This window comes from Parasteatoda tepidariorum, chromosome 1, assembly GCF_982258835.1.
Source record: "Parasteatoda tepidariorum strain Cologne lab strain chromosome 1, Ptep-v5.0, whole genome shotgun sequence".
NCBI classification, from domain to species: Eukaryota; Metazoa; Arthropoda; class Arachnida; order Araneae; family Theridiidae; genus Parasteatoda; species Parasteatoda tepidariorum.
Genome location: NC_141755.1, coordinates 32,494,560 through 32,509,262, shown reverse-complemented (window position 1 = coordinate 32,509,262; position 14,703 = coordinate 32,494,560). Strand labels below are relative to the sequence as shown.

Sequence of the window (14,703 nt, the reverse complement as noted above, 5' to 3'; positions counted from 1 at the left end):
TTTCAGCAAAACCTTTGGAAGATCTTGGCTAAAAGTAGCAGTTTTGAGCACTAGGTCGCAAACATGATCTCAAAGCTGAGCTTTGAACTTTGGTAGTTTATTTGAAGGGAAAAAAAACTATCACAGTATTATTCATTTCATGCAATAATAAGCCCATAAATAAAATATTTCATATTATATAAAGAGTGTAAATTAAAGGTTATGAGAGGTTTTTAAAGCATTACGGGATGTGAAAGAATTATTATTCCCATCCGGTTTTATATAAATCGAAAGGCGCTTAATAATTCTATGTGAAAATGGATTTCGAATTCAAAGTCTTTCTGAGATTGTGATTTCCGTAAGACAATAAACAAAATCACATGTTTCATATGAGCAAGCTGATACAATCAAAATAAAACCGAATCTGTCCCATATTTAGCCGCCATAATACGAATTAAGTGGCGGAACGAAATTGTTCCTGCCTCTCATTTTCCAGTGGTTTTTTCCGATGAAATAAATATAATCCGATGAAATTTTTCCCACTGAAAATTAAAAGATGGGTTGAATTAAAATAAGCAGGATGTGAACTATGTCGACTTATCGCAGCTATTTTTTTCTTCTTCACAAGATTAGGTTTAGGAGTGAATGGAGTTGTAACACTACTCTAGTTATGATTCCCTTTTTTTAAAAAAAATAATAATAATAATAGTAAGTAAATAAATAAATAAATTTAAATTTGTATTGCAGAAGTAGCCCATTTAGGCGTGTTTCCTAATAAAAATGTGATAAGTCTGAATGCGTTTGTAATTTTGTGATCTGTGGTCTTTTGTGGTATTTAGCGTTCTTAGGTTTAAGGTAAGGAATGGCCCACATTAAAATATTATTTCGACTATATACTGCAGCTTTCAGTGAAAATTCATTCTTTCTACACGCGTAACACAAATTAGAAAAGTGAACTTAGAAAAGAAATTTTTTTTTGTGGAAATATAAATAAAAAATCTGGTAAAAGTTTTGATGAAATATGAATAGAAAATTACGGGAGAATTATTACGAGAAGGTTCGATTAGATAGTTATAGATTAGATATTGATTTATTACAACATTTTCATCATCATATGGGGTTTAAATATCAGTGCCCTTAATATTTTAATAAAAAAAACCCGATTCGCTATTTGTATATGAAAAACTTCGACATGCAACGGTTCAATCGGGTCTTTGCCGAACCTTCGTAATAAGTATGAGAAATAACGGATTCTTTTACAAATTTTGCTTTCTTACTAATTACGCGTGTGAACGGATTTCGGCCATTTATAGTAATACTTGCATGCATTAAGTACAAAAGTGCCACAGAAAAAATAAAATACGTTATCACGCCAAATAAAAAATTAATTTGTGGAAACTAATTTTTATTTAAACATAAAATATTTTTATTAGGGCATCGAAGATGACATTTATAGGTTGGATAGGTCAATTTTAACAGCTTATTATTTTATTTTATAAATGTCGTTGAACAGCAGAATGTGATTTTAACAATATGTGATTTTAGCAGTGACTGGCGACTAAGCAATACTGATGATTTTGAAACTTTTCAATGTGGACCTTCTAGCTGCTCTGCAAGAAATTCCAGATCAAATTACGGTAAAAAGTACCGTAAAATATATTTTAATAGGAGCGTGTTACGAAAGAAAAAAAACTGATATAACGGTATAATATTTTATGGTAAAAATGAATTTTATGGTAAAATGGATTTTACGGATGAAGCGCCAAAGTGCCGATTCTTTATGCCGCCATTTGATCTGGAATTTTTTTACAGTGTGTTTTCTCTGCCTTTCAGTATAATAATTACTCTCGTTTTCAATAACCTAGTACTTAAAATACCGTTACGTATCATTTAAGTTGAAACTTTATTTTGACCAAAATGATTGAACTAATTTCCTACTTCTTTCTCAAAGACACCAAATTGGTAATATTTGCATTTATTCTGTCGCTAGAAGCCTTAAAGGATGCTTCCTTTTAAAACCTTCCTAAAAAGATGAATTTCTGTTTATCATGCAAAGAAATGAAGATGTCCGTTAAAAGAAATACTACGCCTTGGGAAAGATTGAAATTAGATTCTGATCATTTGGTTTTGAATAGCTATTTAATCAGCTAATGGTAAAATTTATGAATAATATCTGCAATGGAGCATGACTATAGGATATGAAATGATGGGCTTTATTTTATCTGATTTAAAACCTGCTTATTTGTAAGCATTCGTAAGACATTATAAATAGTTAACCCTTTGACGCAAATGTGATACTGGTGTCCCTTTTTTATACATACATATTTTTTGACGCTCTAATTTCAAACAAAAATATTTATTGGTATTTTTGAATTATAAGAAACAGTCAATAACTAATAAAAAAAAATTCTGTTAGATTATCGGAATTTTATTTGTACTAAAATATAAAATCAAAAAAAGTATAGTTACACATTTTTTTTCATCTGTGTTCAAAAATTTATAAATAATTGATTTTGTAAATTAAAGAAATTTCAATGATGAACAACTGTTTCTCTTAGATCTAAATAACTGCAAATTAGTGCAAATTTCAATAATTATTGTTTGGAAGTCAGCCGTGTTATCAAGATTTTACCTTGAACGTAAAAAAAGACACAGGTGTTTCGCGCCGTATTTCAAAACCATAAATTATTAAAATGCTAAATATAATATTTTTCACTCGTTTTTACCTAACATAATGCAAAATATGTTTAATAAAAATTCAGAGTCAAAGGTTTAACACAATACAAAATCTGCCAGAGGAACGGTTCGTAGGATAGGTGTAGCTTATAATTTACAAACAATTATAAATTAACTACTCTTTATTTTTTTTTTTACTTCACACTTATATTCAAATTAATGTAAAGTGAAAATTAAATATTTCAAAATAAGATCTTACAGTTCAGAAATTAAAAAGCGAAACGCACGAAATAATTATAATTATCACAATTTTTTTCAGAAATTATCTTTTGTTCAGAAAAGTTTTTTCAGAAACTTGTTCGAGGTCACATTTTAATTTGCTTAATTAATAATCTCAGACATCATAACGTATTTTTCTGATTATATACACCTCTTTATTTTTCGACTACATTAAATTGTCAAATCTTGAAAAAGCCGTAAGCTGGATTTCCAAAAATTCAGTCAAGATAGTTTTAAAAAGTTTAGTTACCTTAATTTTATCTTTAAATTTTTGAATTTTTCCAATCATTTCCACAAAAAACAAGAAAAAAACAATTGCTAGTACTAAGACATTTTGTCCATTAAAAACTCCCTTATCCAAAGCTACAGTTAAGCAGAAAATAAGTTTTAACAATTATTTAATACTTTTTATCATTTTATTTGATAATAGTCGATTTATGATTTCATTTAAAAAGACAATTGAATTAAAATGTGTAAATGGCAACATCTAAAATATGAAAGTGGTCAAATAAGACGCAAACTCAGTTTTTGACAGTTTAAGATATATCTCAGTAACTAATCTAACAATTCCGATGAAGTTTTAAGCTTTAATGAATAAAAATTAAATCATTTAAAATATGTTAAAATATTTATTCCTTTACTGTGAAATTTTTTTCCTTAAATTTAATGTAAGAAATGATAGTGTTACTTTGAAAATAGGATGGAAGTATTTTTTTATTCAAGCTGCATAGTGAAGGTGTAAACTGAAATGTATAAAAGTAAAATAACAATAAAAGTCTCACACTTCCTCCCGATGCCTTAGCTAAGCGGCTTTACTTTTACACTAGCCATTTACGTTTTTAATGAGTAAAAACGTGCCGGGTTAGCCTGGTTGGTAGGGCACCCGACTCATGTTCGTGTGGACGGGAGTTTGAATCCAGCCGGCGAAAGCTCCCCGTGAAGTAAGTGGAGACTGGTGCACGTTGAATCTGTCAAGTCACAAAGTCTTCCATGTTCCCATAACAAAATAAACCTCTGGGGGTACAGAATTGGAGATTGATCGTGCTCTGGCTCAAGTTAAAATTGCAATCTGTGAATGAATAAATGGATGTATGAATGGGTCCGCCCTAAAACGCGTTTGACATATGGGCGAGGCAGAAGTCTAATTCTTGGCCATAGATGACGCCACTGGAAAACAAGGACAATCGTACCCCTTGCCTTAATGGCCTACGACAACAATAATAATGAGTAAAAATAGATTCAGTTTTGAGACGTGCATGAAGTTAGTGTGGACAAAAAAAAAAACGTTTTTTAAATAAAACAGATTGTTAAAAAAGTATACATCAATAGTATATGTATCTCTCAAAATGAAGATAAAAGCTCGAATTTTAATGTAAGACAAAAATGCTTAAAGATGCATTTAACCCTTTGATGCAAAATTTTTATTAAACACCTTTTTTTATACTTTTTTTTATTTTGTATTAATTTAGGTCAAAATAAACGAAAAATATTATATTTAGCATTTTAATAATTTATGGTTATGAAATACAACAAGAAACTCCGGTGTGTTTTTCTGTGTTAAGGGTAAAATATTCCAAACACGGCTCACTTCCAAACAATAATTTTTCCAATCTGCAGTTATTTAGATCTAAGAAAAGCAGTTATTCAACATTGAAACTTATTTAATTTACAAAATAGATTATTAATTAACAAGTTTTTGAACATGAATGAAAAAAATGAATGAAAAAAAATATTTCAAGATATTTTTCATATTTTAGTACAAATATAATTCCGATAATCTAACAGTTTCTTTCAGTAACTATTAGAAAGTTTTTTTTTTCAGATTTAAAAAATACGAAAATATATTTTCACTTGTGATTAGAGTGTCAAGAAATATACATATAAAAGGGACATCGCTGTTAAAGAGTTAAAGTAATAATTATGAGGAGTAATAATAATTATAAAGAGTTAAAGTAATAATTAGTATGCTTTTTTGGTCAATAGTTACTCCCTTTCCTCTATCATTTCATGAATTTTGAAAGTTGGCTAAATTTTGCATATGTTAAACTTGTAACTAATTGCAATTGAAATTACAATTCCTAACATAATACTTTTTTTTTCAGGTTTATTATTTTGTGCCAAAGTGTGTGACACAAATCCTTTTTAATGAACGATAGCGATAGCTCTCAAATTTATTTACAATTGCCTAAAATTATATTCCTTTATTTCCTCTTCATATGAACGCCGCCGGAAGAGAAAGGAAAATTGCCTTAAAATAACATATTATAATATTTAGAACTGACTTTGAGAAAACATGTACTTCCTCTGACAGTTTTATTTAGAGAATTTTGAAATTTACTTAAAATGAAAAAGTGTTTTCATAAAACTGGGTTAGAGAATTTCTGACTACTAAGTGAGCTTAACGACGCAATTTCCTCAATATTTTTACTGCTTTTAAAATAAATATGAGAACATGTGTTTTAGTGAATACTAAACATGTTTCCGGCTGACTGAGAAAAATAGATGTTTGTGATCGAGAGATATTTAAATAAAAAAATTTGTTTTGAGAAGCATTTTAAGCTTTAAAAAATACTTTTTTAAGGTGACTAAAATCACAAATTTGTTATTCCTGAAGTAAGTGATGTGGTTTTAAATATATTTGCTACAGTACTTAACTATTATAATAAAGAGCACACAACTTATTAAAATCAACACACACATAAATTAAGTATAGAAATTAGAATAAATTCTTAATAATTAATACTTAATAATTAGTTTATTCTTAATAATTAATTGTGAATTAATTCTTATCTGTAATTTTTGAAAATCTTTTAACTTCACTTGAGGAATTTTAAACTGTCAATTAAAAGATTGTGCGAACCTAAATTTAAAATAGATAATTTTATATTTACTCTCTTTTGATGCAATATGCAACATTTACTGTATGTGTCAACTTACAGTAAATGTTGGTCATGAGCATTAGCATATAGTTTGTCAAGTTATACGCATTAGCATTACGTTGTAATCATTTTAGCAAAGAATTAATAATCCAGTATACCTTAAAGATCCAGTTCATATCTATAAACGTATATAATAGTGGAGAGAATCAAATCTATAAATTTGTATGTATATATCTATATAATGTTCAAAATTCAATTATATTCTTATCGTCTTACACTATATACTTACATTATGATTAATTATATTCTTCAACAGATATGGATCTATTTATTGATCTGTAACTTTTCTCTTAAAGTAATTTTCGTTTAATTTGAATCTAATAATTTATTTTTAGTTGCTGAAGTTCTCTTAAACAAACAGCAATATACTGAACAACGTATAGAGAATGAAACTATTCCGCAAACAGCATGGGTAATATCCACCAACTATATTTTTAAACTCATACCAATTGACGCATATAGCCGAATCAAATTACAGCCATAAATTTATGATTAAATAAATATATCCTAAAACTAGCATACATCTATTTTTTGGTGTATATGGATATCAGACTGTATCTGTGAACTCATATCAAGTTATGAATCAAATCATAGAAATTGATTTATCGATAAAAATGACCAAACTCAAGAAGGTCACAAAATCTCTAGGACACAATTTGTCCTTAAAAGGATTGATCTAATCCCCCCCCTCAATGAAACATAAATAATCTAAGATCAGATTCTTGATGTCCATGCCTGTAGGGGTTTCTGATCTCTAAACGTGATCTTGGAAGTTGGAATATGCAGAGCGTATCAGCAATCTTAGTGGAAAATCGGAGTTTAGTTGTTCTTGAAGATGAGACTAAGAATAAAATCACCGAGCCTGCATGAGCAGTTACTTAAATAAAAACTTAGCAAATTGAGATAAAACGAACATGCATCATTTGTTTCATTTAAAGTTTTCAACACATGCTGATAAATGTTGCGGTTGATTACATGCTCCTTGCTTCTTCGTGACAACTTTCATCAGACGATATTTTTAGTCACGAAACTATTAAAAACTCATTGCTCGACTGACTGTTTGAACTTTTTGGAGTAATGTTCAAAGCTTTTTTAACCCTTTAGTATAAGGAGTACCGAATGGCAACACATTTTCGAAACTCATAAGGTCACAGTATGATTGTTGTATTATATGCACGCAACAATACATGTAATAACAAAAACTGATTAAATTAGTGTTGATTTTATTCTTTTTAATTATGTTGTTCAATCAGAAAATAAAAATATTAACCCTACTGATTTAAAAACATTTTCAAGCTTATATTATTTCTGTTTATTAGGTTTGTAGAGCACAAGTAAAATCAACTATTATTTTTATCATGAACGAACGTCCCTTAAAAAAAATTAAGAAATATAACAAAAGAATAGTTGAATTTACTTGCACCAGACTAACCAGAACGTATCTATATTAGAGGATAGTAATTATTTATTATCGAATTTAATGATGGTTAGAAAATTTTTTGAAAAACTTTAAACTATATAACTTTAAATGACGAAATTTATAGTTTGAACGAAATCGGTAGAATAGTAAGGAAAATTAAAAAAATTCGAATGCTAATTATGATTTTTTTAAAAATTGTTACATCAGACGATCTCAAACATCAGAAAGTATGTTTCACGATTTAACTTGAATCGATTAAAAAATTTTTAGTAATAATATTCGTAAACCTAGTTTTAGATCCTAATCACTTTGGGATTTGTCGTATGTGTTTATATTATATTTAGAAAAATCATTAAGTTTTTCTATACTCTAATTCATTCCTTTCCATTTTTTTTTAATCTGTATTTATATTATTCCAGAGCCATGCTAAAAATCGTTTTCTCTTTGCTTTTGCCATTATTTTATTTTTAAATGTCAATTTCAAGAAATCAAACTAGCCATTAATTAATCGAAAACTTTAATAAGGTTAAATAACTAATTAATGTTTCGCTTAGTTTAATTTAACTGTAACCACTACGCTTAAATAAACTCAGAAAGTGATGACATAGATTCTTTTTCGTTTTAGCATTTTTATAAGAACCCACCAACACAGATCGGTGGAAGTGGTTATTTTATAAAAATATCGATGGATCTTATTTGTTAAAGGTAAATATTATTATTCTTGTAAAAATATATTTTTATTGCTTTTTCGTCCGTGAAATTTAAACGAAATTTTTTCGCTTTTATTTGTTTAGACAATTTTTTTCTCAATTCAATGAAGCTATCGCAATTCTGATATTCAGAATCTTAAAAATCCAGAACTGAAAAAGAAATTTAGTAAGAAATCACGATCGTTTTGTCAAAACCACTATATTTTCCACAATTTAATAAGCTGAGAAAGAAAAGAAAGTCTTGCAGCAAAAAATCTTCAAAAGGTCCTTCATACAAAATACTAAAAATGATATGGTTTTTTGTAATTCTTATGATTATAAAAAATATTATTAAATATCTTTCCAATGAAGAAAAACAATCATGTTTTATCTCTTTTATTGTGTGAGATAAGACACAGTTAATTTTCCCCAAGCATTGAACTGAAAGTTTTGTTGATAAATATTTTTTAACTTTGAAACAGTGTATATAAGAAATTATGAAATATAATTTCATGGAATTTGGAATATGCATATTTTAGTTACTTTAATTTGTTTGAGTAGCATAGAAAAAGTTTAGTTTTTAAAATATTAAGCTTTCAAAAATAATGAGATTAATAGCGTTGTGTCAGAAGTAGGGCATATCATAGAGAATGAGAATTGCATAGCAGCCAATGGCCATAAACGTCATTATGAACTGGCTGTTCGTGCTCAGTTAAAACATTTTTTTATTTATTTAAATTACCTTAATTTGCTAACTTTACGTCTTCTATTATTATTGTTAATAAATGCATTCAAATGGGACCAGAAATTTACCTCTGTTTTTATCGTAATTTAATGATTTGATGGCCAATTTAGCGGAAAGTTAATAAAAGGGAAGATAATTTATCTAAATAAAAGTACAGTTTTAAATGCGCTTTAACAGCAAGCATATAGAAATGCGCTCCTACCGCTCCACGATGTCATGTCCGAACATGTCAGTTGCTTTTCAATTCTAAATTATAATATGATGTGCCATCTTTTCCTTTAAGTTTGTATAACCGCTATATCACACGGAGAAAACTTCAATCGCATTTCCTAGGAAGTATATTTTTTACTTTATTTTCGATTCCACCTAATCTATTTATCCGATTTTCATTGTGTTTTTAAATTAACATTAATAGTCGAATTTTCAACAATGTGACGAAGGATTTTTTTCATATACCTATTTTTGAAATTTTTGTGAGCTGCAAAAGCTCATTTCTATGTTCGTACACTTAAAAAAGAATAGTCAAATTGAAACACTAATAACAGAGAAATTATAAGCCAAACTCTGAGCATTTACAACATTAGTGAATTCTTTTCTTTTCAGAAAACACAAATTCTGGCAAACTCAGGATATCGCCAATAGATTGTTTCCATCGATTTCGAGATGGCGCGCATTTGTTATTCTCTTTCATGCCTCTAAGCAACTTCAATAACAAAGTTTTTCCGTTTCAAAATATTTATATGTTTTCAGTTGTGTAATAAGGATAATTATATTTTATATTTTTTAATGTCTGTCATTTGTATTAAATAATTTTATAATATTTAATTTCTATTTACTTCTGTTCTGAAGCCCAGTTCGAATTATTCTTAGTATTCTCTCTGTGTTGTGTGTATATTTGATTAACAAACAAATTTTATTTACAAAATTAATTATTTTCATTCCAAAAAACACAAATTTTGCCTAACTCTGGATATCGCCAGTAGATTGTTCCCGATCGATTTCAAAATGCGCGAATTTGTTGTTCTCTTTTATGCTTCTAAGCAATTACAAGAACAAAAGTTTTCCGTTTCAAAATGCATGTATGCTTTCAGTTGTGTAGTAAAGATCATTATATTTTATATTTTTTAATATCTGTCATTTGTATTAAATAATTTTGTATTTAATACAAATGGTTATTCACTGATTCTATTCACTTCTATTCTGTTAAGCCTAGTTCGAATTATTCTTAGTATTCTCTCTGTGTTGTGTGTATGTTTGTGATTAACAAACTAATTTTATTTTTAAAATAAGTGTTGTGTATATATGCATCTTAAACTAATGATTCTTACTTTATATTGCATCGTAAAAAAACTTAACCGACTCTTATGTGTATCATATTTTATTGTAATTATGAATTTTATTGTTACCAAATGTTATAAATAAGGGCAACTACTTTACGCTAAGTAGTGTGAAGAAACATTTTTGGTGTTTCACTACATTGGGAAATATCCTTGGTTCTTAGCGAAATGAAAAAAAAAAAGAATCAAAAATTATCTGTGGTGTTTCAGTACAACACTTTGATGTAAAGTAGTTGCCAGTATTTTTGGTGTGAATAACATACACTACAATTCCTTACCGTCTAGAAAAGCGTACTAAAAGAAAAAAAAAGGCTCAAAATCGTATGATGGACTGAAACTATAAATTATAAGCTAGATTATAAAAAAAATGGTTAAGAAAAAGTGTCTGAAAACTAAATAAAGTTAATAATATTTAATAAACTGTACTCACTCTTAATGGCCCATTGTTCCATAGATTTAATCCCTCGAAGCCATCTTAGTAGTGAAAATGTACAGTCACTTGATATACTAACATCAGAAAACAGTTCCATTACAAGAGGCATTAAATGTCTTATACCTTTAGACATCATTTCTTGCACTTTTAATTTCATAGATCTTAACGAATCGACTAAAATTTGTTCATTACTTAAGCTTTGAGCAATGTTCGTGTCTGCAGTTTCAGGCGTTGTTGAAGAGATTATTTGTATTGGTTTCTTGACTGTTTCACTTCTACGTGGTGGAGTTATATTTTCTGCAGGAGTAACATAGTTATTATGAGTGACAGCTTTGGTTGAAGAGATTGTTGTGGTTTCCATCTTGCCAAACTGTTTTACCGCTTCAGTTTCATAACCTGAAGTTTTAATTGGATTGATATAAGTAAATGTGCTTGTTTTCTCGGTAGCTGGTTCGTATTGTTTTACTTTCTGAGTTGTAATCCTTGGCAATTGAGTGCTTTTAATGAAAATATGTTGCGGGAGGGTTTTGCTTTTGTTCTCAAAGATTATACCAATACCATGGCTTTTATTGTCATTTACTTGCTTAGTACTGCTCGGTGGATTTTGTGTGGTGCTTGATAAATATGATTTTGTAGCTGGTTTAAGATTTAAGTATACATTTCTGGTTTCGGTAGCTTTTGGTGGAATTCGTAAACGAACTTCATGATTCCTTTTCCTATCAGGAATGGTAACTTGGAATTTGGGTTTAAACGTAATTTCTTTTACATTATCCTGGTTTGGAACAGGTTTGTTGTCAGATTCAGTATCTTCAGATTTATTTTCTGCCACTGGGTTTTGAGCAGCTCCTGTTCTAAAATTAAAAACCAGTTTGACTCCTCCGTTTTTACTTTCAGATTTCTGCTTTCCGTCTGTTACATTTCTATGCAGAGGTGCATAAGCAAATTTGTGCTTTTTATGCTCAGGAGTAACAGTTGTTGAAATCATCCGCATACGAGTAGTATGGTTTCTTCTTCCAAATACTTTATTAGCAAAGTTCCAAGCATTCGTTACCTTATTGTGAGAGCCTGATCTCTCCTTTTGTCTGCTGGATTCAGTAACAAATTCAAGTGGGCGGTTAATCGGTGGAGTAATTACCCATGGCTTACCAGGAGGTATAAGCGTTGAAGTAATTAAACGAGAACCAGGTATGGGATATTCTTCTAATATTGTCCAGTTATTATGATTTACATGTTGAGGACCTCTAAAATACTGCTTGATCTCAAACTCACCTTCTTCCCCGTGAAGATCTTGAAGTTCAGAATTTGAAAGATCTTCATATTTTTCAAACTGACCTCTATTACGAGCATAAATACCAGGGGATGTTATAGGTTTCTCTTGAGTTGCCGGAGTAAAATTTTCGTTTAGTAGAGTACTAGAATTTCTTCTAAATATGTCTGAGATAATGTATGCCATATTTTGGTCCCATTCATGCGGTAAATGCAGATGGTGATACTGTGTATTTGTGTTAGATTGGCTGTTGCTCTCTGCATCGCTTGTTGTAAAATCACTCTCAATGTCGGGAGTTATTTTAAAGGGATTTGAAGTTGTTCTGCTATCAGAAACTTCAGTTGAAATTCGAGTATTTTGATTTCTGAAACCGTGAAACTCACTTTTCGTCACTTTTGAGTTTTTATTAACGGGGTCACTACTTGATACTTCAGAGCTCAAAACTGAACTACTTGGAGTACTTGATTCACTTTGTATCATTTCTTTATAATTGTTTAGATTGTGATGTGGAGGATTGTAATAAAGTTCTTGTTCTGGCTTTACTTGAGTAATTTTTTCATTATATTCGTTTAAAGTTTTTATAACAGAGGAAATAGGATCTATAACTGGATGTTCTTGCATGCGATGATTTTTGAAATCATGTTCGTGGGCTGGCTTGCTTGCACCATGTACTAATTTTTGAAGTGATTGTTGATTTTGAACAAAGGGAACCTGGTCTGCATTCTCTTGGTGGAAGTCAAAATACTTTTTCACAGTTAATGGACCCTCAGACAAGGTTTCGTTCGATACACGAATGTATTTTAATTTATCATTAACAGGTGCTAATTTTTCTGATGAAACGATGCTCTCTGAAAGATCAATATCGTGTGAGTTAGGTTTTATTTGAGTTTTTGCAATGGATTGAGTTTCGCTTTTTTCTTCGTGAAGCGGTTCGGGAACATATAAATTTTCTCTATCACTGGTAGACTGATAATCAGGTTTTACTTGAAATGGTAAAACAGTACTAGTACGAAGTGGTAAGTTTATTGGTTGCCGTGTGTAGACATTCGCATTTGGAGGTGCTTGTTCAATTAAATGAGTTTTCAAAAGTTCAGTATCTAAAAAGTCTAATTCGGGTAGCATTTTAGGAACAAAATCTCTCAAACCGGCTATTTTTTCAGGTTTACTCAAGGAAGGAAATGAGGAAGGTGGTACTTCCATTTCTTTTAAGAGAGTTTCAATTTCTGGGGGATTTTGCATGCCTAACTGTGGGGTTTGTAGAGGGTTGTCAGATATTGGTATATGATGGTATACGTCAATAACTCGAGCTCTCGTTCGAGATGTTTGCTGCTTTGCAATGCTTTCAGTATTTTTACCATTTGATGGAAACTTGTTTAGACGTTGGTCTAAATGCAAAGAAGGCACGGGCACTGAAGCCGCCGCATGCTGTTTAAAGTTTTCCCGTCTCTCAGGAATCGTAATTCTTCCTAGACTTGGCCTATTATTCATCATATCTTTTCCAGGTAATCTCAGAGGACCTCTGGTAGTTCTAATAGGTCTTGCAGAGATTTGAGGAGGACTTTTTGGTTTTCTTTGTTGAAAGGTGGTGCTCATTTGGTTCCTGGTATTATGTGGCTGTGCTGAATTTTGAGTGAGGGGATATGCAGGACGATATTGTTGCTGATTCATCGGCTTTTTTTCAGGTGTTATTACTGGTCTGAAACCAGAGTTGGAAAAATCTGCGGTTGAATATGGAGATCGATGCGGAGTTTTTTGTACGTGCCTGTTCACCTTCGGGCGCTCGCTTGTGAAGAAGGGGAATCTCAAATCACGAATCATTCTAGATATTCCCATCGAAGTTTTTCTCAGGAATGGCTTTTGTTTACCATACTGAAGTTTGTTAATTTTTTTATTGTTTATGGAAGTAGGTATCAGACGCAATTTTGATAAAGACGGTTTTGAAAAATATTTCGAACCCTTTGTAGAGGGGGAGATCATCTTTCGGGATTCTATTTCCATCAATGAAAAAAATATAAATACAAACGTCACTAACAACAAAACCTTCGTCATATTGATTTGTGGAAAAAAAATCAAAGCTTAATGGCCGGAAAAGTTAAATGTGTTTCAATTTCTATCCATATTCTGCTGTCTGAGTTGCCTTCAATTAAGTCTCCTAAAACAAAAAATAATATACAGTTATGTCTTTATAGTTAATATTAAGTCCAACTAAATATAAACAAATAATTTCATGCAGAATAAAAATCCTTCGCAGATATCCAACCTCCCTTAAGGGGTTTGTATTTTTCAGGTAAAAACAAAACCCATTAACTCTCAGATTCCCTAGTGATCGCAAATTTCATCTTTTTTTTCTGCGTTGGACTTGGTTAACAATCGTTTAACCAGCTTACCTTAAGTACACGATATCACACTTGTTTTAAGCAGTATAGCCGATTCAGGCACAAATGTCATTTTGTTCTACATTCCATCGAATCCAATATTTTACTTTTTTATATTGTAACGTAATCAATAAACCTTTTAAACGTTTGAGTGATCAATTTCCAAACCTACTAAAGACAGATCATTAAATTTACAATATATTTAATTAATATTGCATTTAATCATCATTACATAATCAAAAACTCAAATCTGAATCGGCTGTTCAATGCAAGTTAAAAAATTAAATTAAATTAAATTAAATTAAATTAAATTAAATTAATGAAAAGAGCTCGCTAATTGCTAAAACATTTGTTAACTCGCATGTATTGTCTATTTTTAGAAAATGTTTTCCAAAATTAAACTCTTTAATTCTGCAGCCGAAAAAAACCCCTTATTTGTACTTTAATTTAGGATACGAAAGAGGAAATAAAATGTTTTCTTTTTAAAAATTTGAATACCGATTTATAAAACGTTCACGTCAAATGATTAATAAACTTTCAGGATTCTTAATTTCGGACTAAAAA

The 14,703-nt window shown here is 30.0% G+C and overlaps 1 protein-coding gene across 1 annotated transcript in view; it reads right to left on the bottom strand.

Annotated features, from left to right (window-relative positions):
* LOC107439645 (uncharacterized) overlaps positions 1–14,703 on the bottom strand; it is a 69,748-nt gene that overhangs the window by 42,046 nt on the left and 12,999 nt on the right. The window contains exon 2 of the mRNA XM_016052312.4: positions 10,495–13,916. Coding sequence (XP_015907798.3) covers positions 10,495–13,813 — 3,319 coding nt within the window. The 5' untranslated portion in view covers positions 13,814–13,916. The remainder of the gene's footprint in view (positions 1–10,494; positions 13,917–14,703) is intronic.